General features: G+C 56.6%; 1 protein-coding gene and 2 non-coding genes across 15 annotated transcripts in view; all 3 read right to left on the reverse strand.

Moving 5' to 3' along the window:
• Window positions 1-434: 434 nt before the first annotated feature.
• Window positions 435-23,354, reverse strand: part of NRXN2 (neurexin 2) — an 83,022-nt gene continuing 60,102 nt past the window's right edge. For 4 of the 13 annotated variants that reach the window (XM_049779554.1, XM_049779565.1, XM_049779553.1 and 1 more), the window contains 5 exons: window positions 21,018-21,189; window positions 17,407-17,496; window positions 14,512-14,837; window positions 12,701-12,779; window positions 435-1,363 (listed from right to left, as the gene is read on the reverse strand). In XM_049779554.1, the coding sequence (XP_049635511.1) occupies window positions 474-1,363; window positions 12,701-12,779; window positions 14,512-14,837; window positions 17,407-17,496; window positions 21,018-21,189 (1,557 nt within the window). In that variant the 3' untranslated portion in view covers window positions 435-473. The remainder of the gene's footprint in view (window positions 1,364-12,700; window positions 12,780-14,511; window positions 14,838-17,406; window positions 17,497-21,017; window positions 21,190-23,354) is intronic. The other 9 variants (XM_049779566.1, XM_049779559.1, XM_049779557.1 and 6 more) reach the window with 3 other exon arrangements.
• Window positions 3,903-4,009, reverse strand: LOC126019708 (U6 spliceosomal RNA). Its single transcript, XR_007499336.1, has one exon. It is a non-coding gene; the product is annotated as a U6 spliceosomal RNA (small nuclear RNA).
• On the reverse strand, window positions 6,691-6,797 carry LOC126019619 (U6 spliceosomal RNA). The gene has a single exon (XR_007499252.1). It is a non-coding gene; the product is annotated as a U6 spliceosomal RNA (small nuclear RNA).

The raw sequence follows: 23,354 nt of genomic DNA on the forward strand, positions 1-23,354 counted from the left end.
AAGGAAGGAGAGAAGAAGAAGGAGGAAAAAAGAAAGAAAAGAATCTGCAAAACGGAGGGAAATCAACAGGACGAGAGGCGGACACTTTACAAAACCCCCTGGCCTTCCTTCCCGCCCGACCCCGCAACGGAAAAGTCCCCCCTTAAAAAAATAAATCGACCCGCGGGGCCTTGAGCGCACGGATGGGCCTGCGCCCGGCACCGACGGGCCTTGGCGTGGCGCGGAGGACGGGGACGAGCGCGGGGTGGCGGTCTTCTGTGCGTGGTGGTGCGGTTCCATGGGTGTGTTGGTCTGTGTTTTGTTTTGTGTTTTTTTTGCATTTCCTCTTGGAGAGAGAAGTCTGAGGCAGCGGCCGGCCGGGCCTGGTCGGCGGGGAGCGAGCCCGGCGGGCCCTTCCCCGGACGGACGGGCGGGCGGGCGGGCGGCGGTGGCTGGCAGTGGGGCGCGGGGCTGGGTAGGGCGCGTGGCGTGGCTCAGACGTAATACTCCTTGTCCTTGTTCTTCTTGGCCTTGCCGGGCGTCTTGGGCGCGGCGGGCGCCTTCTCCTTGACCACGGCGCCGTTGCTCTGCGCCGAGTTGCTGATGTAGTTGCGGCTCTGGTCCACCTGGTAGGAGCCCTCGTCGCGGTTGCGGTACTTGTACATGGCGTAGAGCAGGATGAGGATGCACAGGGCGGCGGCCGCCACGATGCCCACCACCATGCCCGTGGTGCTGCTCGACTCCCGGATCACCTCCACGGCGCCCGGCGGGCCGCGCTCCCCGGGCCCCGTGGGGTTGGCTGTGGGCAGACGGGGGAAGCCGGGGGCGGCCGTCACGCCGGGGCGCAGGGGCGGCGGCCGCCGCGGCTCGAAGGCCGTGGGCGCCCCGGGCCCCCCGGGCGGCGGGTTCTCCAGCAGGGGCTGCAGCGGGTCTCGGTGGTTCATTTTGCCCGCGGGCAGGTTGGGCGCCGGCGCCGAGGGCGCCAGCAGCACCCCGGGGGCGCCCGTGGCCCCGTCTGTCCTGAGGTTGGGCCGCGGCCCGGGCTTGCGGGGCGCCAGGAGGGTGGTGCGGTCCGTGACCAGGGGCAGCGTGGTGTAAAAGTCCTCGTCGTCCGTGGGGGGCAGGCTGGAGTCGAAGACCTCGCCGGAGGCGAAGCCCGACGCCTCCAGGGGCTCCTCGCAGTCGCTGTCGTCCTGCTCCGCCTGGCACGGGCCCCCGGCGGGCGGGCGGCGGGCGGCGGGCGGGGGCAGGGTGTCCTGGGTGGTGCCCGCGCCCGTGAGGAAGGGGTAGAAGGTGGGGGGTGGGGGCACGAAGGGGGGCCGGGTGGCCACGGGAGGGGGGTCTAGGGAGTCCTCCGTGATTATGGGCAAGATTAGCTCTCCTCCTACAGCAAGAGAGAGAAGAGAGAAGGCCGGGCGTCAGCGGGGGCGCGGGGCGCGGGCGGCGGGCACAGAGCGACAACAGCCTGACCCCCCCATCATCGGCCCCACGATCGGCTTTGGCGACTCTACACGCGGGGCCCTGCCCGCCCGCCAGCCCGCCAGCCAGGCCGAGCCCCGCGCTTTGCTAAAGCGAGGGCAGCGGCTGGGTGCCAGGGCACCCCAACGCACCGGGCTCTGTGGCTCCCTGTTTCAGTTTTAATCTTATTTTTAATTTCTTTTTTTATATATATACTTTTTTGTCTTTCGTTTGTCTTAAGAAACTTTTTTAAAAGGAACAGAAAAGAAAGGAAATGGAAAAGAAACGAAAAGAAAGAAAAAAATTAAAACAACTCTACTGGTTAAAGGCTTTAAAAAAAAACAGATACAAGAGCAGCATTTAAACAAACCTAATGACAATAGCTTTTAGGGTTTTTTTTTTCTCTACGTTTTTTTCTTTTTTTTTTTTCTTTGGTTTTTTAAAAAAGAAGATAGCATACCACGGAATTCAGGCAACTTACATCAACAAATAGGCCGTGTGATTTTAGCATGAAGAAAAAAATTACAAACAGAGCTGTGTAAGCGGGTTCTCCCGGAAAAAATAAGAAAAAAAAACAAGTTTTCCGTACAACGTTTTCTGTCTATCTGCTTGGCCTCTCCCTCCCTTGCTCTTTTCTCCCTGGGACACCTCCTGGGCATCCTCTCCCTCACCTGTGCCCTCGCCCCCTCTTACACACAAAACTGAACCCTGCACGGGGCATGGAGCTGGGGAGCGGGTGGGAACTGCCACTTGGTGTCTGCGTGCATGGTCGTTCAAAGGGACAGGTGAGAAAGGGGACAGGCGAGAAAGGGGCCATGGGGCACAACAGTGTAGGAGCTGTGACACGGAGACAGTGCGGGGAGGACGTGGTCACAGGGAAGGGACATCAGTAGCTAATTACAGGTGGGTCACAGGGAGGAGGAACTGGGCCTGGGGAAGTGGGTGGTGACAGTCCGGGAAGAGTGGGCAGGGGCTCACTCCTGGTGCCCAAGCTAACTCTATCTCCCCAACTGTCTCTTTCTTCACCCTCCACCTCTGACCCCCACTGGCATCCCCCGCCCCCTCCCCAGAACCCCCACGGGTCACCAGGACCTGGCCAGAGCTTGACTGCCCCTGGCCCACTTATTATTGTTAAAACAATAATAAAACAACGGAAAGAAGAAGAAAGCAAAAAAAGAAAAGAAAATACATACACAGCCATCTGGGAAGGAAGCACTTGCTAAGGTAGGGCCCAGGGGAACTAGCGGAGAGGGTTTGGGGAAAGGTAATTCTCTGACTCCCGTAAGTCTGATAACTGAGGAGGTGGGGTAGGGGGGTCCCAAGAGGAAACTGCAGTTCTCATCAGTCCTGAAGGGTGAGTACCACAATTCTCATTAGCCCTTAGATGGGCATGGAACACAATTCCCATCAGCCCTTGGGCCAATAACTACAACTCCCAGAAGCCTCTGGGCCCTCAACCAAATACCTCCAAGACTGGAACAGGGTAGCAGAAACTAGAAACCCTATTCAGGTAAGAGGAATGGTGCCCTCCTCTTGGGGTGCTACTTCTGGGTCCTGGGAGCAAGAGGCTTCCTCCCTAAGACTCCTCTCAGTCCTTCTGCCAACTGTGGATTTCTCCTCAGGCAGTGTGGTCTTCGGAGGTGGCACCATCAGTCCCAAAGAGGAAGCACCCCACTGCACTTCATCCAGAGCCCTGCCTCTGCCAACTGTTCAGACACTTCGGCGATCTCCTCTGATCCCAAGCCCCAGCAAGAGTGTCACTGCCAGCACGGCCACTATCTGGCATGGACTTGCAGGCACCCTGGTCTCCTGGGCAAGGCACTGACCTGAACCCCAAATGGTACAGCTCAGGGGGGCCTGGCCCTCCAAGTCATAACACTCCACAGCCTGGACCATGCTGCCCTGTGTATTGCTCAGGATGGACACAGTTCCTTCTGTGACATTTTGGGGCTCTGGGAGGACTGTATCTACATGCCAGCTAGGCAGGAGCTATCAGGCAGAAGCTCATAGGCCAGCTGTTCACCCACCATTTGTGCCTGTGGCCCCTTCTGCACACAGGGTCTACTCCTACTTAGGATGCAAGGCTCCAGAGGAACAACTGTGTCCTCCAGCCACCTGAGTGGAGGTCTGGCACCTCACCTGGTCCCTGGTATGAGTGATGGTTCCCCCAGATTGCCCCTCCCCAGCCTGGTGCCTGTCTGCTTCTCGGATCCTCCTGCTGTTTATTATCTGTTAGTACCTCTCACCCTCTCCATTCAGACAAACACCTCTTCCAGGAAGACTTCCAGAGGCTCAGCTAGGTTGGGGAAAGCCCGTCACACCACGTAAGTGCTGGTGGCAGAATTTGGACTCATTCCTGGGAAGGCCTCGGGCCCTCCAGTGAGTTTAAGACCCAGGCACCATGCCTGGCAGAGGGCAGAGGGGACAGATATGTGTTAGGCACTTCCCTTTTTTTTTTTTTTTCCAATAATATGGAACGCTTCACAAATTTGCGTGTCATCCTTGCGCAGGGGCCATGCTAATCTACTCTGTATCATTCCAATTTTAGTATATGTGCTGCCGAAGCGAGCACAAGGCACTTCCTTTGAGTCAGGCCAGGACTAGGTGCGAAGGGAGAGGGGATGTGGGGGATTCCCCCCAAATTCTGAATGCCCACTCTGCCAAGCTTCCCAGCAGCTAGAGGACGCTATGGAGGGTTCAGCCTAGAGAGAACTTGCTCTGTGGGCCCAGCTTTCATCGATAAACTTGGACCTCAGGGTTCCACTCATTTCTGGAAGCTTCAGATGGAGGTTTGCTTGTCCGAGCACTAGAGCCCTACAGTGCCAGGGCAGGGCATCACCTCCCCCAGAGGGGTCTATCAGATCAACTGGGTACACTCACCCCAACTTGCTTTAAGGTGGGGTGCTTTGGGCTGGGAGGGACTTCAGGTGCCTTCAACCCACACCTCCAGGTTCTTCATTTCGGGGACCATAGCTCCTGGGTCCCCAGTAGCCTGCGATGCCCTCCCATTCAATTCCCTAAGCCCAGCTGCTTCCTGGGTGGTTGAGGGGGCCTCTCTACCCAGAAGCCTGAGAGTTTGACATTCCCACCCCCACATCCACAATGCCCTCTCCCACGGCATCCCCTACCAAGTGCACAGGACCTGGGACCCTCCTGCGTTCTTTCCTCCTCCAACCCATGGCTCACTCAATTCTGTGCAAATCGGGGTCTTGTGTTTTTCTGGGGTCACAGAGACAATGCACTGTGGTGGGCCCACTTGTTTCCTAGACATTTGGAGGTGCAGACTTAGGAAAATCCCCATCCTCACTGGGACAGGGTGCCTCCCCATTCCCTGCTGCAGGAAGCCGCAGTACCTGTACATTTACAGATGCCCGGAAACACTGAACCCTAAGACGTAGCAGTCCTGTTTCCTTGAGAGAACTGCACCATGGCCAAGGATGCCCCAAACCTTCCTGAGCACCCCTTGAGCTGGAGCCTTCCTTGGGGGCTGCAGGCTCCTTTTGCTTTAGGGGCTTGAGGCCATGTTGGAATCTTCCCAGGAGCCCTCTGTTCAGCCCAAGGGGCCTCCTCCAAAGGGGACCTAGAACTAAGTCAAGACAGAGTTCACCCCTACTTCTGTTGGTCCCCCTCCAAAGAGAGCCCCTCAACATGGCCTCAGTCTGACAGGGACATGGCCTGGATGCAAAACTACACCAAGATACCTTGTCTCCGGTGCCCATAGCCCTGGGACGCAGGCACTGTGGGCAGAGCACTGGCTGTGTTCCAGCCCCTACTCACCTGTTGTGGGTACAGTACCACCCGCGCCACCACGCACAGGGCCCGCAGGAAACCGCCTCCACTTGGAGATCCCACAGCCCGCGGAGACAGCTCCATGTGGCCCCTTCTGGGCACCTACAGGCTCGTGTAGGCTCTGTCACTGAACCTCGAGGGAGCTGCGTCAGCAAGTCTGGGTGGGCGTGTGTGTGTGTGTGTGTGTGTGTGTGTGTGTGTGTAGAGCTGCTCACACACGCGCTCCAACACATGCCATTAAAACCCAGATGCCATCTCTTTCCCCAACTTGCTTCATTCTCAGGACAGAGACTACATTTCCCAGTATCCCTTGTATGGGCTGGGCCCCATGCCTGGGTGATGGGTACTGCCTGGCTTGGTCCCTAGAGTGTGGGGGTCTGGGCCTCAACACTCCTTCCCCCAAATGTGCAAACCTTGAGTACAACTATAGGTGCCCCAAAATGGAAGGAGACTAGACTCCCAAAACCCCCTGAGGTGGACATCCACATAGGCTGCACCAGAGCAAGAAATCTCCAGTGTAGGCTTCCAGTCCCAGAGGAAGTGCCCATGTGGGGACTGGATATCCGGCTCAGCCTGGCTCCAGAAGCTGTAAGGGAATCAATGACCCGAGGGACAATGCCAGGAAGATGGGGTGGCAGTGCCAGCTCTTCTTCTTCTTCTTTTTTTTTTAGTGTGTTTCTGAAGGAACCACACCCAGCAATGCTCAGGGATTACTCCTGGCTCTGCACTCAGGGATCACTCCTGGTAGTGCTTGGGGGCTATATAGAATGCCAGGAATTGAATCTGGGTTGGCCACATGCAAGACAAACTCCTACCCCCATGCTATGGCTTCATTTTCTCTTCCTTTCTGGTTTTTTTTTTTTTTTTTTTTTTTTTTTTTGTGGTTTTTGGATCACACCCGGCAGTGCTCAGGGGTTATTCCTGGCTCCATGCTCAGAAATTGCTCCTGGCAGGCACGGGGGACCATATGGGACACCGGGATTCGAACCGATGACCTTCTGCATGAAAGGCAAACGCCTTACCTCCATGCTATCTCTCCGGGCCCCTTCCTTTCTGTTTTTAAGAACACCTTGCAAGAAAGACAATACTTTTGGAGGGTCTGGTCGCAGAGATGAAGAGAAGAGAGGGTGTAGACAAGTGGGCCTAAAGGCCCCAGACCTAACAAGAGCTGCTATGTGCCACCTCCAGATCTTGAGAGAAGATTAAAGACTCTTGAGTGATCCCGTAAACCTACCACCTGGATGTGGGGTTCACCCTGCCAGGAGCACTGCATGTGTAGGTGTCCTACTGTTGTTTCCAAGAATTGATCTACGGTGGGGCTGGAGCAGTGGCGCAAGTGGTAAGGCATCTGCCTTGCCCGTGCTAGCCTAGGATGAACCCCAGCATCCCATATGGTCACCCAAGCCAGGGGTGATTTCTTTTTTTTTTTTCTTTTTCTTTTTTTTTGCTGAGAACACGTTTTTAAAAAATATGGAACGCTTCACGAATTTGCATGTCATCCTTGCGCAGGGGCCATGCTAATCTTCTCTGTATCGTTCCAATTTTAGTATATGTGCTGCCGAAGCGAGCACCAGCCAGAGGTGATTTCCAAGTGCATAGCCAGGAGTAACACCTGAGTGTCACTGGGTGTAGCCCAAAAATTAAAAAAAAAAAAAGAGAAAGAGAGAGAGAATTGATCTACGGGCCGCACAGAAATCTCAATACACCCTATGAGAAGGGGAGAATGCTGGGCATGGTGACTCTGCACCTTAAAAGACTCTTGGGAGCCCCCAGTATACATGAGCAGAAGAAACCACCAATGTCATTGGTCCCCCAGGACACTTTCCCAACATTCACTTCCAAGAAGGCCCCAGAGAAGCAGAACTGGGGAGAACTCCCAGAGGGGAACCAGGGTCCCAAACAGGGGAGCACACATTGCTACAGAAAGTAGAGGAAGGCATGAGCAGAGATGCTCGGGGCTCCTCATGCCCATGGCGGATTCTGGCAGCCCAGCATGCTGTGTGGGATGTCTGACTGTGCAGATGCTCCCCCTTTAGGGTAAGGGTTTTGAAAACTACAGGTAGGGCCCGATGGTGGGTGCCACTCTCCCAGCAGCCTCACGGTGGGGATCAGCATCTGGGCCAGGAGGGCTGTGAGGTACAGACAGAAGTGGGGGAAGGAGCCTTTCGGGAGCCCTGAAACAGGGCAGGGACAGCAGAGTATGGACAGTGAAGCCATGTGTGCCCGGGGCTCATGGCGGACAGTGCCTGCAGAGGCGTGAATGCGTGAGCACGGTCTGAGTAGGCATGTGCACATCAGCTGGGTCCTAGGCTGTGTTGAACTCCCTGTGGGACTTGGGGGGGTCTCAAAGATGTGAAGAACACCCCCCCTAGAGCTGCATAGGTACATGTGGCCTGGCTACTTCCAAGGGTGGATGGTTTGAGTCTTACTATGTCTGTGTAGGTAGATCCGAGACTGCGTGTCGTGTGTCTGAGTGCGGGTAGATCTGATTGTGTTCCAGTGTGGGCAGCACTGAGTGGCTCCTAGTGTGGGTGGACCTGCATCTGAGGATGGATCTGAGTCTGAGTGTGGCTGTCTCTGATCCTGCGTGTGGATATCTGAGTGACTGAGTGTGGGTGGATCTGAGTCTGTGTTTCTGAGTATGAATATGTGTCTAAATGTATATATATATATATATATATATATATATATATATAAGTATGAATCTGAGTGTGGGTGATTATGAGTGGAAGCGTGTGTCTGAGTGTGAATGTACCATATTTTCTGGCATATAAGACAACTTTGGAAACGAAAAAAAAAGTCAACCAAAAATTCCGGAGTCGTCTTCTACGCCGAGTATATCCCGAAAAACATTTCGATATGCCGCTGGACGAAAATCGAAAATCGTCTGGATCTTGCCACGAAACGAATTTTCCAATTCGATCCTGCACCAATCACTTGTGGCAAGGCTGCTCGGACCGCCTCTCTAACTCAGCCAATCCAAGCAGGCTTTTGATGCATGCAAATTAGACTATGTTCTGTGCCTGAATCTACACTGTCAAAAGCCTGCTCAGATGGGCCAGAGTCAGAGAGGAAAGTCTATGACAGTAGGACCTTTGAACCTTTGCTTGTTGTGATTGGCTCACTGTTGCAGCACAGGAACGTTCTGTCCTTATACAGCGAATAGAGGCCTAACCCTAGGTTTTAACTGTAAAATTTGGGGGTCGTCTTATACGCTGAAAAATACAGTATCTAAGTATGTGTATGTCTGCGTTTTTGTGTCTGAGTGTGGGCGTATCTGAGTGTATGTCGAAGCATGTGCGTTTCTAAATGTGTCTGAACCGGAGCATTAGGATGTATCTGAATGGGTATTTGAATATTTATGCCTCTAAAGGAAGGGCGTGCCTGAGTGTGGGAGTATCTGAGTCTCTGCCTGTCTGGGCATGCATGTATAAGCATGAGTGTACCTGAACTCACGAGCGTGTGCATGAATGCGCATCTCTCCAGGGGCATAACTGCATCTTTGACCATGTGTGTGAGCCCGTCTCTAGGCCTGCTTATAAGCCTGAGTGTAAGCCTACGTGAAAAAGTATGTCTGAGCATGCATGTCTGGTTGTGTCAGACTCGCAGGGGTCCTCAAACTTTTTATTTGTTTTTATTTATTTATTTATTTTGGTTTTTGGGCCACACCCAACGGTGCTCAGGGGTTACTCCTGGCTGTCTGCTCAGAAATAGCTCCTGGCAGGCACGGGGGACCATATGGGACACCGGGATTCGAACCAACCACCTTTGGTCCTGGATCGGCTGCTTGCAAGGCAAACGCCACTGTGCTATCTCTCTGGGCCCTACCTCAAACTTTTTAAACAGGGCCAGTTGTTCACTGTCCTTCAGACTGTTGGAGGGCCGGATTATAGTAAAAACAAAAATGATGAACCAATTTCTATGCACACTGCATAGATCTTATTTAGAAGTAAAGAAACAAAATGGGAATAAATACAGTGTGTGGCCCGCGGGCCGTAGTTTGAGGACCCTTGTGTCAGAGGGTATTTGAACATGTATGTCGATGTGAGCATACATCTATGTGCGACCGTCTGAGTGTGACGGAGGATGAACCTGAACGGTTCTGACCGTATCTGTCAATGTCTGAGCATTTGTGTTTCTGTGTGTCTCGAGAATGGTGCATGTCGGAGCGTTTCTCTGTGCGTGAACCTGAAGGTTACGATCACGAGTGTCTGAATGCGTGTGTGAGCACGTGTCTGTCTCGATTGAGTCCGATGTGCGAGCACGTGTCTGACTGTCTCTGAGTGTGCGAGCGTGAATCTGCGTGGTTCTGACCTTGACTACGCCAATGAACACGAGCGTAGCAGTGTCTGAATGTGCCTGAGCACGTGTGAGTCGGAGTGAGCTCAGGTGCCATTTAAGATGGAGCCTGTACATGGCTGAGTCCAGGGCAAAGAGGGCTCTGGGGATGTGAGGGGAGAGAGGTCCCTGAGTCCAACAGCTGTGAGCTGGGCCTGGGAGTCCGTGGGCAACAAGCTGTATCACTGTGCCTCTATGCAGGGACTCGCTCACCTGCTGGCGCCCAGTGTGTACCTTGAGGCCCGGGGGGGGGGGTGGGGGGTGGCTGCTGGCCTGGCAGAGCTGTGAGCAGGAATCCATGCAGGCTGGTGTGCATGTATTGGGGTAAAGGAGACCTGTACGCTGGACTGTGGGCTTCCGTGTGCGAGATTACGTGCATCAATGGGTCTGAGCACGCAGTGTGGTATGAGATGAGTCTCAGTTGTGCTGGTGCCAGAGTATCCACAGGATTTGGAATAAGCAGGCACACCCCTATGACAAGCATGGATATGTGAACTTGGGGTGGGGATGGCACATACTTATGTGTGTCTGAGCCATGCGCGTGTCTCTCAGCCCTGCTGCCCAAGCACCGCTTGGCGTCGGAGTACCAGCCTACGTGAAAAGTTTTGCTTCACAGCAGCTGGACCCGGGGATACATGAGGGCTCTGTGGGGGATGAAGGGGCGGGGAGTGCCTGCATGTGGGTGCCATGTGGCTCCGACATGCACGTGTGGCAGCCATGCTACTGTGGCTCACAGGCATGTCTGGGTGGAGCACATGCTGGTCTCCAGGCACCCATGTACGTGCTGTGGCCTCATATGTTTGCATCAGTGTATGCGGAATGGAGGACCCAGGAGATGCCAGAAGGCCTGGGAAGGGGCATGGTCAGATGTGGGTGAGGACCCAGATGTGCCTTCAGATGCATTTTCCAAGGGGTCCCAGGGTCCAGCCAGATGCCCATGGAGGCCGCTCGGGTGAGTGTGAAGCCAGCTTTGACAGTGAGGAGCACTGGGGTTCCGAGCACCATGCCTATCTAATAGCCCTCTGTGCAGGTCTGCCAGTCTCAGGAAGAGGCAGGAAGAGCCCACGTCCAGCAAGTCAGATTCTCCCTCGACTAAAGGGGAGTTCCTATGCCCGTATGGAGGGCTCCCACTGGGGATGTCTATCGGCACGGTTGAGAGCCCAGCTCTCAGCACAGCCAGCCTGAGGGGGCGCCAGGGGCCCCTTGCCTCACCCTGGGAGAGCCAGTACCATCCGCTTCCAAGGGGCTCCAGCATGCATGCACACCGTATCCCGTTCTTTCTGTTTTGGGGGTTGGCCGCACTTGGTACTCACGGCTTACTCCTGGCTCTGCACTCAGTGTCGGGGATGAACCAGGGTCAGTCACATGCTAGACAAGTGCCCTACCCACTGTACTACCTCCAGCCCACTCCCCGTTATTTCTTTTTTTTGTTTGTTTTTTTCAGGCCACACTCGTTTGATGCTCAGGGATTACTCTTAGCTAAGCGCTCAGAAATTGCCCCTGGCTTGGAGGGACCATATGGGACACCAGGGGATCGAACCGCAGTCCTTCCTTGGCTAGCGCTTGCAAGGCAGACACCTTACCTCTAGCGCCACGTCGCCGGCTGCATACTCCCTGTTATTTCTAAAGCCCCCCCCCCCATCTGTCACTATCCCACATTTCTATCTCCATCCCCACTTGCACACTGGTTCTACGTCAGAACCAGTGGCCTCCAGAGCCTAGAAAGTGGGGGGGTCATTGATCACATGGCCCCCCTGCACACTGGAGGGGTCTCTCTTCCCTGGGCCCAGACTCTGTCCCTGCACACACATAGGTAGTGTCATGCATGTTGATGCAGCCACTCCAGCCCTGCCCTGAGGTCTAGCAGTCGGTGTCATGCATGAAGATGCAGGCTCTAGCACTGAACAGCGCCTTTTCTCAGGACCCCAGAACCTGAACTCCAGACTCAGGTGAACCCTCAGCATAGCTGGCCAGTGGTCGTAGAGCTGTGGGTAACAGGCTGAGCAGAGGGTTGTCCCCACCACTGCCCCTCTCCCCGCCTGCCACCAGGTATCTGTACTCAGGTTTGCTGGAATGATGCCCCTGGCTCCAGAAACTGAGGGGGACACAGAGAAATGGGGTGCCTGGAAGCCGAGCCCCCTTGGCCCTTGGCCCCAGTCTCCCCTGCCCCCATTGGCCAGAGTGTCTCTGGGCCTTGCAGACCAGACCACCTAGATGTCGACTCACATAGACTCACAGAATGTGTCCAGCCGCATTGCCCAGCCCTGTCCCCCAACCTCCAGTGCCTGGTACCATCCAGATGCTCCCCAGGACCCAAGTGTAGGCTGGCAGTGCCCAAATTCATCCAGCCACACCCCCCAGGCCTATTCCCCCACTGCAAATTCTGGTTCCAGCCCATGTTCCTGTTCACTCCTGGCCTGCCCATTTCAGGCAGCAGACCCTTAGCTCCCTGCTGCACCCCCAACCTGCCAGAGAAGTAGGGTGCATTCACCCTACTGCTGCACACACCTACTCTGGAGTCTGCATGACCTGCGAGGCATTAAAGCCCACCCTCCTAACCAGAAGCTCTTCCCTCTCAGCCCAGTTTTCCTCTGGCCAGCCTCTAGGTTCAATCTCCCCAGGGGTCCGGGTGTGGCTTGGGGCACCATCCACCCACACATTCACAGCCACTTGGCCTGGCAGCTTTGGCTTAGTATGGGGCCAGGTGACCAGCCACCTTCCGAAACTCAGGAAGAGCAATGCTAAGTAACACCTTTTCTCTAGGAATGACCAACTGGCCTTCTGGCAGGGGCTGATGGGAGTCTCACAGGGGCTGATGGGAATTGTAGTTCCTAGACCTGAAAACCCCTCTTTCCCTGGAGGACTCATGAGAACTGCAGTTCATCTTTCTGGGGAAAGACTACAAATCTCCCCCCACATTCTTCATCCTCGCCCCAAGGACCCCCAAGCTAAGCACCTCACTGCCTTTGACAGGGGGAATCTATCTAGCCAGGGGGCCTCTGGGGGCCTGGGTGGGAGAGGATGGCAGGGAGAGGGCCTCAGGGGAGCTAGGGCCTAGCAGTCCGTCGGGCTGGGCTGGGGCGTCGCCCCCCTCCCAGCTGGGGGCCAGGGCGGGGGAGGGGGGAGAGGTTCTCACCAGTACTGGGCTCGCACTCTTCCAGGTCCTCATCGTCACTCGGACACTCAGCCGAGGCCACCAGGAGGTCATCTGTGTTCTGGGGTGTGAGAGGAAGGGAAGGGAAGGAAGGGGGCCGGGGTGGATCGGGGGTCCTCAACACCACCTCTTGTTTGTTTTTTTGTTTGTTTTTGTTTTTGTTTTTCGGTCACACCCGGCATCGTTCAGGGGTTACTCCTGGCTCCAGGGCTCAGAAATCGCTCCTGGCAGGCTCGGGGGACCATATGGGATGCTGGGATTCGAACCACTGACCTTCTACATGAAAGGCAAACGCCCTACTCCATGCTATCTCTACAGCCCCTTGTTTGTTTATTTGTTTGTTTGTTTTGCTGCACAGGGCAAAGCTTTGGGCTTTCTCCTGGCTCTGCTCAGGAATCACTGTTGGTGCTCAGGGACCACATGGGATGTTGGGGATTGAACCTGATTGGCTGTATGTAAGGCAAGCACCCTCCCTGATGTACCATCTCTCCAGCCCCTTAACACCATCTCTTTTTCGTTTGTTTGTTTGATTTACTTACTCCTGGCTCTATACTTAGAAATTACTCCTGTCAGGCTCAGGATTTATATGGGCTGCTGGAGATCAAGTCTGTATAAGCTGCATGCAAGGCAAGCGCCCTCCCTAAAATATCATGGCGCTGGCCCTTCAGCACCACTGCTCAGGGGACAGGCCCGAGTGCTCACTGCCTGGGCTAGATGGGTGACCAAAGGGAGACTGACAACTGGATAGGTAGGATCCAGGAAACCATGGGTGTGTATGTGTGTGGGGGGCTAGATGGGTGACCAAAGGGAGACTGACAACTGGACAGGTAGGATCCGAGAAACCATGAGGTGTGTGTGTGTGTGTGTGTGTGTGTGTGTGTCTGTGAGAGAGAGAGAGAGAAGAGATGAGTGAGGCTTGGGGTTCTCTGGAGGCTTTCGGGCAGGGGGGAGCAGTACCTGGGGAGGTGCCCCACCCCCTCCCTCTAGCCTTCCTGGAGCCCTGGCTTCACCGTAATTAGGGCTATGGTTGCCATGGGGATGGGAGCTGACTTTGTCAGCATTTTCTCCTCCTAATTGCAAAGAGAGAGTATCTCCAAGATGAGTGAGTGTTATGGGGGTGAGGGTGCTTATGGGGGAGGAGGGAAGAGACCCAGGGAAAGGGGGCCTCAGGGTGTGGGAGAGCCTAGTGGAAAGTGGAGCTGGGGGGAATCTGGCTGGGAATAAGTGAGACCTGCTCCAGCCCCACCTGGAAGGTGAGCTCTACTCCCTGACCTGGCACCAGCCTCTGAGGGGACCTTGTGTAGCACAGCACACAGCGTACACAGCCCAGCAGGCCCATACTCCGCACCCCTGCCTGTGGGGGCCATGAAGGCTGAGGGGCAGGATCCGGAGACAGGCCTAGAGCAGCCAGCCTACCAGTCAGATTCCCGGCCCCCATGACTGCTCCCAGAACACCCCCAGGGTGAGGGCACCGAGAGACTCCCCAGGACAACACAACGGGCAGGGGCCAGCTGGCAGGCTCGGTGGGCTCTGCCAGCAAAAACATCGGAGACCTTGCCTGTGCCCAACCCACCTCCCAGACCCTCCCTTTCTCTTAGACTTGCCTCAAGAAGCCAATAAACTAGGCAGAGGCCCAAGCAGACTAGAGGCATGGGGATCCCCCCCCCGTCCTAGAGAGAGGGTTGTGAATGGGCCTGTGTCCCCCGAAAAGGTCTGCTGGGTGCCTGAGGCCTGCTGCTTCCCCTCAGGGCCCACACCAGGCTGCAGGGGCTGGGCCAGAAGTACCCGCTCACCTGCGTGGTGCTGTCCCTCAGCGTGGGGGAGCGGCCCCGGCGGGTGGTGGTTGTGGCCATGGTGGTGGTGGTCTCCATGATGGTGGTGGCCATGTCGGCCAGCAGGGTGGTGGCCGTGGTCTCCGCGCTCAGCAGCACGGATGGTCCCTCCCCCACCAGGCGCAGGTGGCCCTCGGTCCGCACGTTGGGGTCGCTCTCGGCGGCCAGCGCCAGCACCTTGAGTCCGTTGTAGTAGAGGCCGGACACCTGGCCCTGGAAGGGGCGGCCCTGGTCCCGGCCCCCGATCTTGATGGCAGCCTGGCTGTTGAAGATGGTCAGCTGGCGGCCTGGGGGTAAGGGACAGAGGGGGGGCAGGTCGTGGGGGGGAGCCCAGGGCAAGCGAGAGGGGCAGGGGGTGGGAACCAGCCAGTGGGAGTAGGGGGAGCAGGGCACGAGGAGGATCAGATACAGGAGGGAAAGTCCTGTCCCACAGCCAGAGCCACAGCCCCAAGGCACCCAGGGAGGGTCAGCAGGGCACATGGGAGGGAGGGTGCGGGGGCGCGGCCTGCCCCCATGCTCATGCCTCCAACTTCCCCTCCCCTTAGCTTTCTTCTGGGGGTGCATCAAGGCCCGTACTTTCTCCTCCCTCTCTCCATTTGATGCCCCCATCGCCCTCTGCTATCCATCTTCCCCACCCTGGGTGTCTAGCCCTGAGCCGCGGGACCCTTGGAAGCAGCAGACAGACAGAGGCAGACAGCGGGTGCCTCCCAGCCAGAGGCAGTCAGGGTAGTAGAGGCCGAACAGATAGATGGGCGGACGGACAGACAGACGGACGGAGGGGTTGCGTGGAGGAGCAGCGTGCGAGAGGACAGGAGCACCCGCACACCGGCCTGCCCACCCAGCCCCCTCTAGGCCCTCTGCCCTGGAGCCACCTCGCCCCAAGAACCCCCAAGCTCCCCCCAGGCACACTGCCCTGATGGGGGGAGCAGAGGCCGCCTCCCTCCCAGGGTGCAAGCAGAGATGGAAAATGTTAAAGGGACCTGCTTCGCGCTCACTCGCTCACTCGCTCACAGCCACCATTAACCGCTCCAGCTCCGGAGCCGGGCACAACCGCAGGCGTGGCTGTGCAGTTCGGTTTAGTAGATCTGGGGGTCGGTTTAACCCTCTGAGTTTGTTGCTTTGGTTTGGTTTTTAGAAAAGTCGTTTATTATGTTTAAGTTTAGATTTAGCTTTGGTTTTGGTGGGGCTTATTGGGGGGGGCCGGTGGGAGGCAGAGGGACGGCCACATGGCCCCCTGCGCCCCTTGACCTTTAGCTGCTGGGGGTTTAAGACCTGGCTTAGCCTCGTTAACTTCTGGTTAGTGCCTCGTTAGAGCTCTGGTTTAGCGTTAGGTGCTGCTGGCCCTGCCCCCGGACCTGGGCTGAGGAAGGCCCCACCTGTGAGACCACCACCCCAGAGCATGGTTCCCTGTGACCCCCTCAGCCTCTGCTCTGCATTCCCAGGCTGCACAAATTGGGAGGTGGGGCCAGAGAGGCTGAGGGGAAGTGAGTGCAGTGGGGACCACCGAGTCACATCCCGTCCTCAGGAAAAGGCTGCAGGAGCCAGTGGCAGGAAGGCCTCAGCGCCTGACCAAATCATGTCCCTCAGCCCTGGAGGAAAAAGCACAACAGCCTTGCCCGGACCCTACTCCAGGGAGGGGAGCCCTTGGGTCTGGGCACTGCCAAGGCCGAGCCATAGTCACTGGCCAATGTGTGACAGTCAAATCCCAAACTGCAGCCATGGCTGTGTCTTTCTGCACAGGATGGGGTGAGGGCTCAGGCACAGGGGCCTGCACCACCATCCCTGGGGAAGACACCCGAGCCTTCCAGAAAGATCCTATGCTTTCTGGAAGAGGCCCAGAGGGACAGGGGGAGGCAGTTGGGGTCCCAGCCCCCTATCCCGGGTCACAGGTGGTCCTGCCTCAGCCCGAGTGGTTCCCTGGGCCTCTCTGATGTGAAGAGTGAAGGGAGCATTGAGGGGAGCTGCATGGCGCCCCGCCGCCCTCCATGAACTCCTCAAAGGGTTAAAGTTCGCCCCAATGGCGAGAGCAGCCCATGCGGCTCAGCGGCTCACAGTCCCTTTAACTTTTTGTCCGGTTAAGGCTTTATCACATCTGGTTATCAGCATGTTTAGTCCCCACCGGCACTGGGGGGCTGGAGTTACATGGGGTTTTAGTCGGGGCAGGACCCGGGGACATTTAGAAGCACAGTTATCAACTGGTTAGGTGGAGGTTTAGCCTTAGAGGTACAGAGCTGCCCCCTGTCCGCGGGAACGGGATGGCCCGGCCCCCCCGAGTCCCGCTGCTGACCTGGCCACCCCCTTACGCCCACAGCCTCTGTTTTCCAGGTCAGCCTAGATATCCCATGGGCTCCCTCAGCCTGTTGGTCCTGCTCTGGCCCACTTCTGTCTCCACTGAGGCCTTCTAGACCAGGCCAGCCCATTGGGGTTAATGGGCCCCTGTGACTGGTGGGGAGGGGGCTTTCCTGAGAGAGCCCTTTTCTCCCTTCACCCCTGCCTGGGAGCTGCCTTCCTATCCCTCGGGCTTCGCATCCTCCCTTCTTAGAGCCCCAATGATCTCTGGAGGCCCACCCCAAACCTCTGATCTAACACCCCCTCCCTCTGCTGCCTTCTGGCCTGGGTGTCCAAGTTTAGAAAATAACCCTGGCCTATCTCTCACCTAAGAGCCCTCTAATTCTGACCCCAAACCCCCCTCCCTCTAAAAGGCTCAGACCCAGAGAGGAAGGGGGCGTCTGTGCTGGACAATCGTCCCTTTGCCAGGGGGTGCGGGGACGGGGAGGCGGACGGGGAGGGAGCTCTGCACCTTTAAGATTGTGTTTTTAAAGTTAATTAATTCATTCATTAGTTCTGGTTAATTACCTTTGTCGAGCAGCCACTCATCTACTACTCGACCAAGCCGGTATGGGATTCTCTGTCTAGCAATCGCCAGGCGCTCGTTATCAAAGTTTCCTTGGAAAAGTTTAGAGAGACAGTAGGTTTCTCAGGCGGCGGAAGTCCAAAGGAGTTAGCAAAGTCCTGATGCACTCTCAGGTCAGCGGCTACGTCCAGCGGAGAGGGACGAACGCTGGCTCACCCAGGCAGGACAAACGCTGGCTCCCGCGGCCTCCCGTCCCCCGCCCGGGGCGCCCACCCTGGGGGACAGGTGCAACCCCAGGAAAAGAGGGAGGCAAAGAAGAGAAAGGAAAAGGGACAGGAAGAAAAGGCAGCTGGAAGGTCAAAGGTCAGAGGTGAACCGGGTTTATCTGCATCAGGCGGTTGTGCCCTGGTCCTACCCCTTGCCAAAGTGGGGTGGTGGGGCAAGGTGGGGTGTTTATGAAGTTTAAATTGGGGGGTAGGAGGCCTCAGCGGCCCAGCTTGCTGCTGCGTTTAGAGGGGCTTTAGAAGTGGGGCGGGTTAAGCGGGGCTTTATGTGGCATTTAAAGGGGTGGCCCGGTACACACGTTTATCAGGGGATTTAAACCGCTTCTCCAAGCCATTCTCAGCTCCCCTGACTTTCCATGCTCAGCTCCCAGTTTGTCCCTCACTGTTCACTCCACACCCCTGACCCTCCCGCCCACGTCCCCTGCTGCCTCAGCACCCCCAGCCCTCCTCCCTCAAAGGACCAAGGTGGCCCTATCACCAGTACCAGCAAGGGTGGTGCCCCAGTGCCAGCTGGATCTGCCCCCACTAACCCCTCCCCTTCCTCCTGGGGAGGACACTTCCCCTTCCCCATTCTCCAGCTTTCCTCCCACAAGCACCCCACTGCCAGCCTGCTGGGCCTCACTTTGTGCCAGGCCCAACTCCTTCTCCGCCCCTCAGACTCCCATGCTCAGGGTCCTTTCTGCCCTGGGACCACCAACTAATCACCCCCAACTCACTGTGCTCCTTAACCCAACCTGTCCTTCCTCAGTGCCTGCTCCTCTCTGCTCTCCTGCAGATACCTTCCTGTGTCCCTGGATCTGCATGTGTCTACGTGTGTGTGTGTGTGTGTGTGTGTGTGTGTGTGTGTGTGTGTGTGTGTGTCCCAGCCCCAACAGCAGAAGTAGAACTGATTTCCTGCAGAGACCTGTCCCTGTCCCCACTGAATACTCTTAATGGTGGCAGGGCGGGGGGGAAGGGGGGATCTGCTTTCCCAGCAGGGACTGGTGGCTGGCTCAGTGATTTCCGGAACCCCACTCTGATCCTGGGGTGGGGCACTGCAGAAGCAGAGGAAGATCTGGGTCATTGGACAAGTCTCTGCAATGGGACACGAGGTGGCGAGTAGCCAGCAGGCTCTGTGCTCTCAGCACATCCGGGATCACGGTGCAGCTGTTTGTTGTATCTTTGTATCTATGAGACTGCGCACTCATGTGTGAGGGTGTCTCATGCGTGCTGGTGTCTGTTTACATGTGTATCTGTGAGTCTGCATATCTGTGTGCCTGTATGTGCGTGTGACCTGCGCCTGTGTCTCCTGAGGGGAGAGGACTGCGTTGCCTTTTCTGCACATGGTTCTAACGGAGTCGGTTCCGGGGCCTCAGCTATGTATGTATATCACTGTTCTAGCACCTGCACTTTTTGTGTATTTGTTTTGGGTCACACCCAGTGATGCTCAGGCGTTCCTCCTGGCCATGCACTCAGAAATCTCTCCTGGCTTGGGGGACCATATGGAATGCCGAGGGATCGAACCTTGTAAGGCAGACACCTTACAGCTCAGTGCCCAGCCCCACACTTGCACTTATTAGTTGCTGTGTCTTCTGGACATATGTGTACATGTGGGGGGGGGGGGCTAGGGGATTCTATTGGTAAGGCTCATACATAACTGGATGAGCTGTGACCAGAGCTTGCTTGCAGTGCCAAGGATTAGAGGCAGAATTCCAGAATCATGTGGACTGCATGTGAGGCACTGGGGATTCAAACTCACAACCATTTGCTTGCAAGGCAGGTACTCAGGGCCCTTCTGTGCTCCCTTTACTGTCTGCCTTTCTGCCTTCTCTACAATGTCGTATAATTGGAATTACGCATTGTAGCTGTTTTGTATTGGTTTCTGTCATTTTGTGATCTATGGCTAAGGTTTGGCCATGCCATCTTGTAGCTTGATGACACTTTTCTCTCTTCTCTCTTTTTTTTTTCCCTTTGATGTATAGGGGTGGGACTCAAGGTCTCCTACAAGCAAGGCAGGTCCTGGCCTCTTTCCTTTATTTATTATGGGGCCACACTTGACCACACTTGGGAGTCCCCAAGATTATACCTGACACTTGGGTGGAAGTCAGAGTCTCATACACATAGTACTAGTTTGCGAGTGCCAACAAAAACTGAGCTTCAGAGAGGTGAGGTGCCCTTTCTAAGGCCACACAGCTTGACTCAAGAGAGCCAAAGTTTAAGAACAGCCCCACTGTGGGGGAGTCCTAGACCCAAGAGCGTGAGGCTGGGCACATATCTCAGCTGGCCTGCGGTGGAGCTAAGTGTGTCTTTCTGCCTTTGTTTGCTTTGCTTTGAGGAGGGCATCTCCCAGCAGTGCTCAGAATGCCCAGCAAGTAATGGTCAGCAGGGCCAACAGCTCAACACAAGGGCCCAAGAATACAGAACTGTTTAGGCCCTGTAGGGCTGGGGATAACCAGATCACCCCTGTGGCTTAGTGGCCTCCAGGACTATCTAGTAATACTCAGAGGACCATATATCTTGTTGGGGATAGAACTTGGGTCATTTTGACCCTGGTCCTTCTCTCTATCTTTGCTGCATACAGACAGCTTCTGGCCTGCAAGGTCCCAGAAAAAAATCTCTGGATGGGAGCGAGGCTTCCCAGCCCTCAGGCTCCATCTCCCATCAGGCATCGGCTGGTGTGGTCACTGCTCTGAGGCTCCCGGGGCTGTGTCCTCCCAGGAAGGGGGAAAGCAGGGGGCCCACTACAGTGCCTGAGCTCAGCCAGAAAATATCTGCAGATGGGACCCCCAAATTCAGCTTTGTCTCTGCCTGGCCAGGTCTCCACAACTGTCACACTGGACTAAGTCCCCCAGACCCTTCCTAACCTAAAGTGTCTTGCTCCAAGTGTCCCCAAGGCCCATCCCAGGAACTGTGGTGCTGGATTCTACACCAACCTCTCTCTAACCTAGAGCTCCTGAAATGGCTTTTTCCCTGGGTTCTGCTTCCCTGCCTGTGGATCCCTCCAGATGGTGGAGGTTCACTTTCCGGTGTCTGGACGCATCCTTTCCACCAGCTGGTTATCTCTCTTCACCCTCACCCCCACACTAGATCTTGACTTTGTAGTCTCCTGGGCTCAACTCGGACCCTCCCCCCTTGGCCATAAGCCTCCTGAGACCACCTCCCAGGCCCCTCTGGCCCACACAAAGCTACACAAAGCCCCATTCGTCCCTTTAGCTACCAGCCACCTTCAAGTCACACCTTTCCGATCCAGCCGGAAGTCTGCCCTCTGGCCCCTCCCCATGCGCTGCGCTCCTATCAGAGGCCACGCTGTCTGCCCTGCCCCTCCCCTTCCAGGCACAGGCGCCGCCTACCTGCTGGGTACCGCTCGTTGACCGGCCAGCTGTCCACCTGCAGGGTGGCGTTGCCACCGCTTCTCGTGAAGCGCACCACATGGTATTTGCCGTCACTCACGATGGCGTTGGGCTCATCGATGGTGATGTCGTCCGTGCCCACGTTAAAGATCACCCCAACAGTGCCCTGATCCTGGGGACGGGGAGGGAGGGGTCAGCAGCCTGCAGGGAACAAAGCTCTGCACCCCCCCAGAATTCTAGCTCCTGCCGCCGTCGGCCCGAGCCATGCCACAGCTTCCCAGCAGCCCTGGCCCACAGTGCACCTTGGCCCTGCCCTGCTGTTCCCCAAGCAAGGGGTGACCCGGCACTCCAAGATTGGGGAAGCCAGGGCAGGCAGAGCTGGATGGATTCTCGGGGGCTTCCAGTAATCACACCAGCCTCCTGCTCACATAATTTACTGGGCACCTCTCAGCCAAGGTCCATGAGCTCCTGTCCCATGCAGGGAGGATAGGGACTGAGCTGCGGGCCAGCCCAGGTGCACAGAGTGCAGAGACCTCGGTGAAAACACAGCCAGTGAGTTGCATGGCGGGAGGAGCAGGGCCAAGCCGGAAGAAGGACTCACCTCCTCCTCCCACGCCCCACAAGTACAGCAGCCCTGCAGGCATCTCCTGGCAGCCCCCCGGGTCCCTCAAACAGTGGGCAGAGTAGGAGACAGTCACTGCAGTCACTGAGGGGAAGGGGGATCTCCAATGCACACTTTTGGTGGTGACAAATGTGGGGACTGGGAAGGAACAATGTTGGACTTGCTAAGGGAAGGTGACCTGGAGGTGCGGGAGTGTAGATTGGGGCCTGGGAAGGGATGGGCAGAGGACAGACAGGAAACAGGCAAACTAGGGTGAGCAACCTTTGCACCTGAAGTTCCAAGCTCCAGACAGGGAGCTTGCAGAGTCCCCAGTATGCAGCTTGGGAACCTCCCATCAAAGGAGCCCAAAGGAGAGGGTGAACTACAATGAACCCCTAAATCATCCAGGCACCACTTGGGACAACACACACATATTCTCTCCAGGCCCAGCAACCCTGAGGGTTCATGCAGGCTCCCCTCTGCAGAGGGACAGATTAAGAGGAGGCTGGGTGCCCAGAGCTCATGAGAAGGGGTCCCTGACCCCGGGACCAGTGCTCGCGACTCCTGTCCAACGTCTGGAGAGACAGTGGCTGGGAAGGGTGTCCTGGGACAACGGAGACCACCTGTCCTCCAGACCGGAGCCCTAAGCTGTGCAAGGCCTGTCCTGACTATCCCCCAAGCAGGACAGACCCTTGGCCAGACTTGCCCTAGAGCACACTGTCCTCCGGGGTCTCCCTAAAGGAAACCCTCCAGCTGCCACCTCTTGCAGCCCCTACAAGGCCAGGAGGCCTGGGGGTGCTGGGATGGAAAATAAGGCTCACAGCTGAGCCTCAAGGAGACCCTGGCTCTTCCCACATGTAGGTTCAGTCCCCCCTCCCAGAACCTGGAAGAACCCCTCAAACACACATGTGCAAGTACACACACACACACACACACACACACACACACACACACACACTCACAGCAGATCTCTCAAGTGCAATCCAGGAGAGAAACTGAGGCTGGGCTGCCAACGAGTGTGCCAGCAAGCCCCACCCAGCCACCACCACCAGGCTGGCAGCGCCCCAGGGAGCCGCTGATCTGCTCCCAACATGTTCAGGGAGCACTGGGTGCTGCCTGCTACTATTGTTAGGAAGAACATCGCCCAGAATAGCATCAGCCCTGGGACGGGGTGCCCCCAAGGTTCCTCCCTGGGGGAGGCTGGAGGGTGGCCCCAGTCACAGGGAGCAGGTCCAAGCAGCTGGCGGCAGGACACCTGGGTTTCCCGGGCGGCTGAGCTGGAAGCCGAGCACGCCAGGGGAGAGGTGCCGCGCAGACGTGAAGTCAGTTGTCACTTCTGTTAAAGTCATTAATTCCTAATTCCCCAATTACCTCATTAGGCGGCGGTGGGGAGAACGAGGCCGCTCCTACAGCAAATAATTATGGGAGTCAAAATTAATTTGGCAAAGTGGAGCGACGCTTTATTAGAAACGTCAAATTGCCGTTTCTCTTATTTTGCTGCCGCCTCCCCGCTCGCTGAGAGCTGCTAATGACGCGGGGTGGCAGCTGCGGGGGCTCCAGGGTAAGGGGGCTGGGGGGCTGCCTGGGGGGCATGCGGCTGTGATACTCCTCTCCCTTCTCGGTGCTGACCCTCTCGGGGCTACCAGGCTTCCTTCAAGGCCCCCACCCCTGCCCACACCAGGCACCCCAGCCCCAGGCAGGCACTGGGAGCCTAGGGAGGAACCCTCCTCTCGTAC

Source organism: Suncus etruscus, chromosome 9, assembly GCF_024139225.1.
Source record: "Suncus etruscus isolate mSunEtr1 chromosome 9, mSunEtr1.pri.cur, whole genome shotgun sequence".
Classification (NCBI taxonomy): Eukaryota; Metazoa; Chordata; class Mammalia; order Eulipotyphla; family Soricidae; genus Suncus; species Suncus etruscus.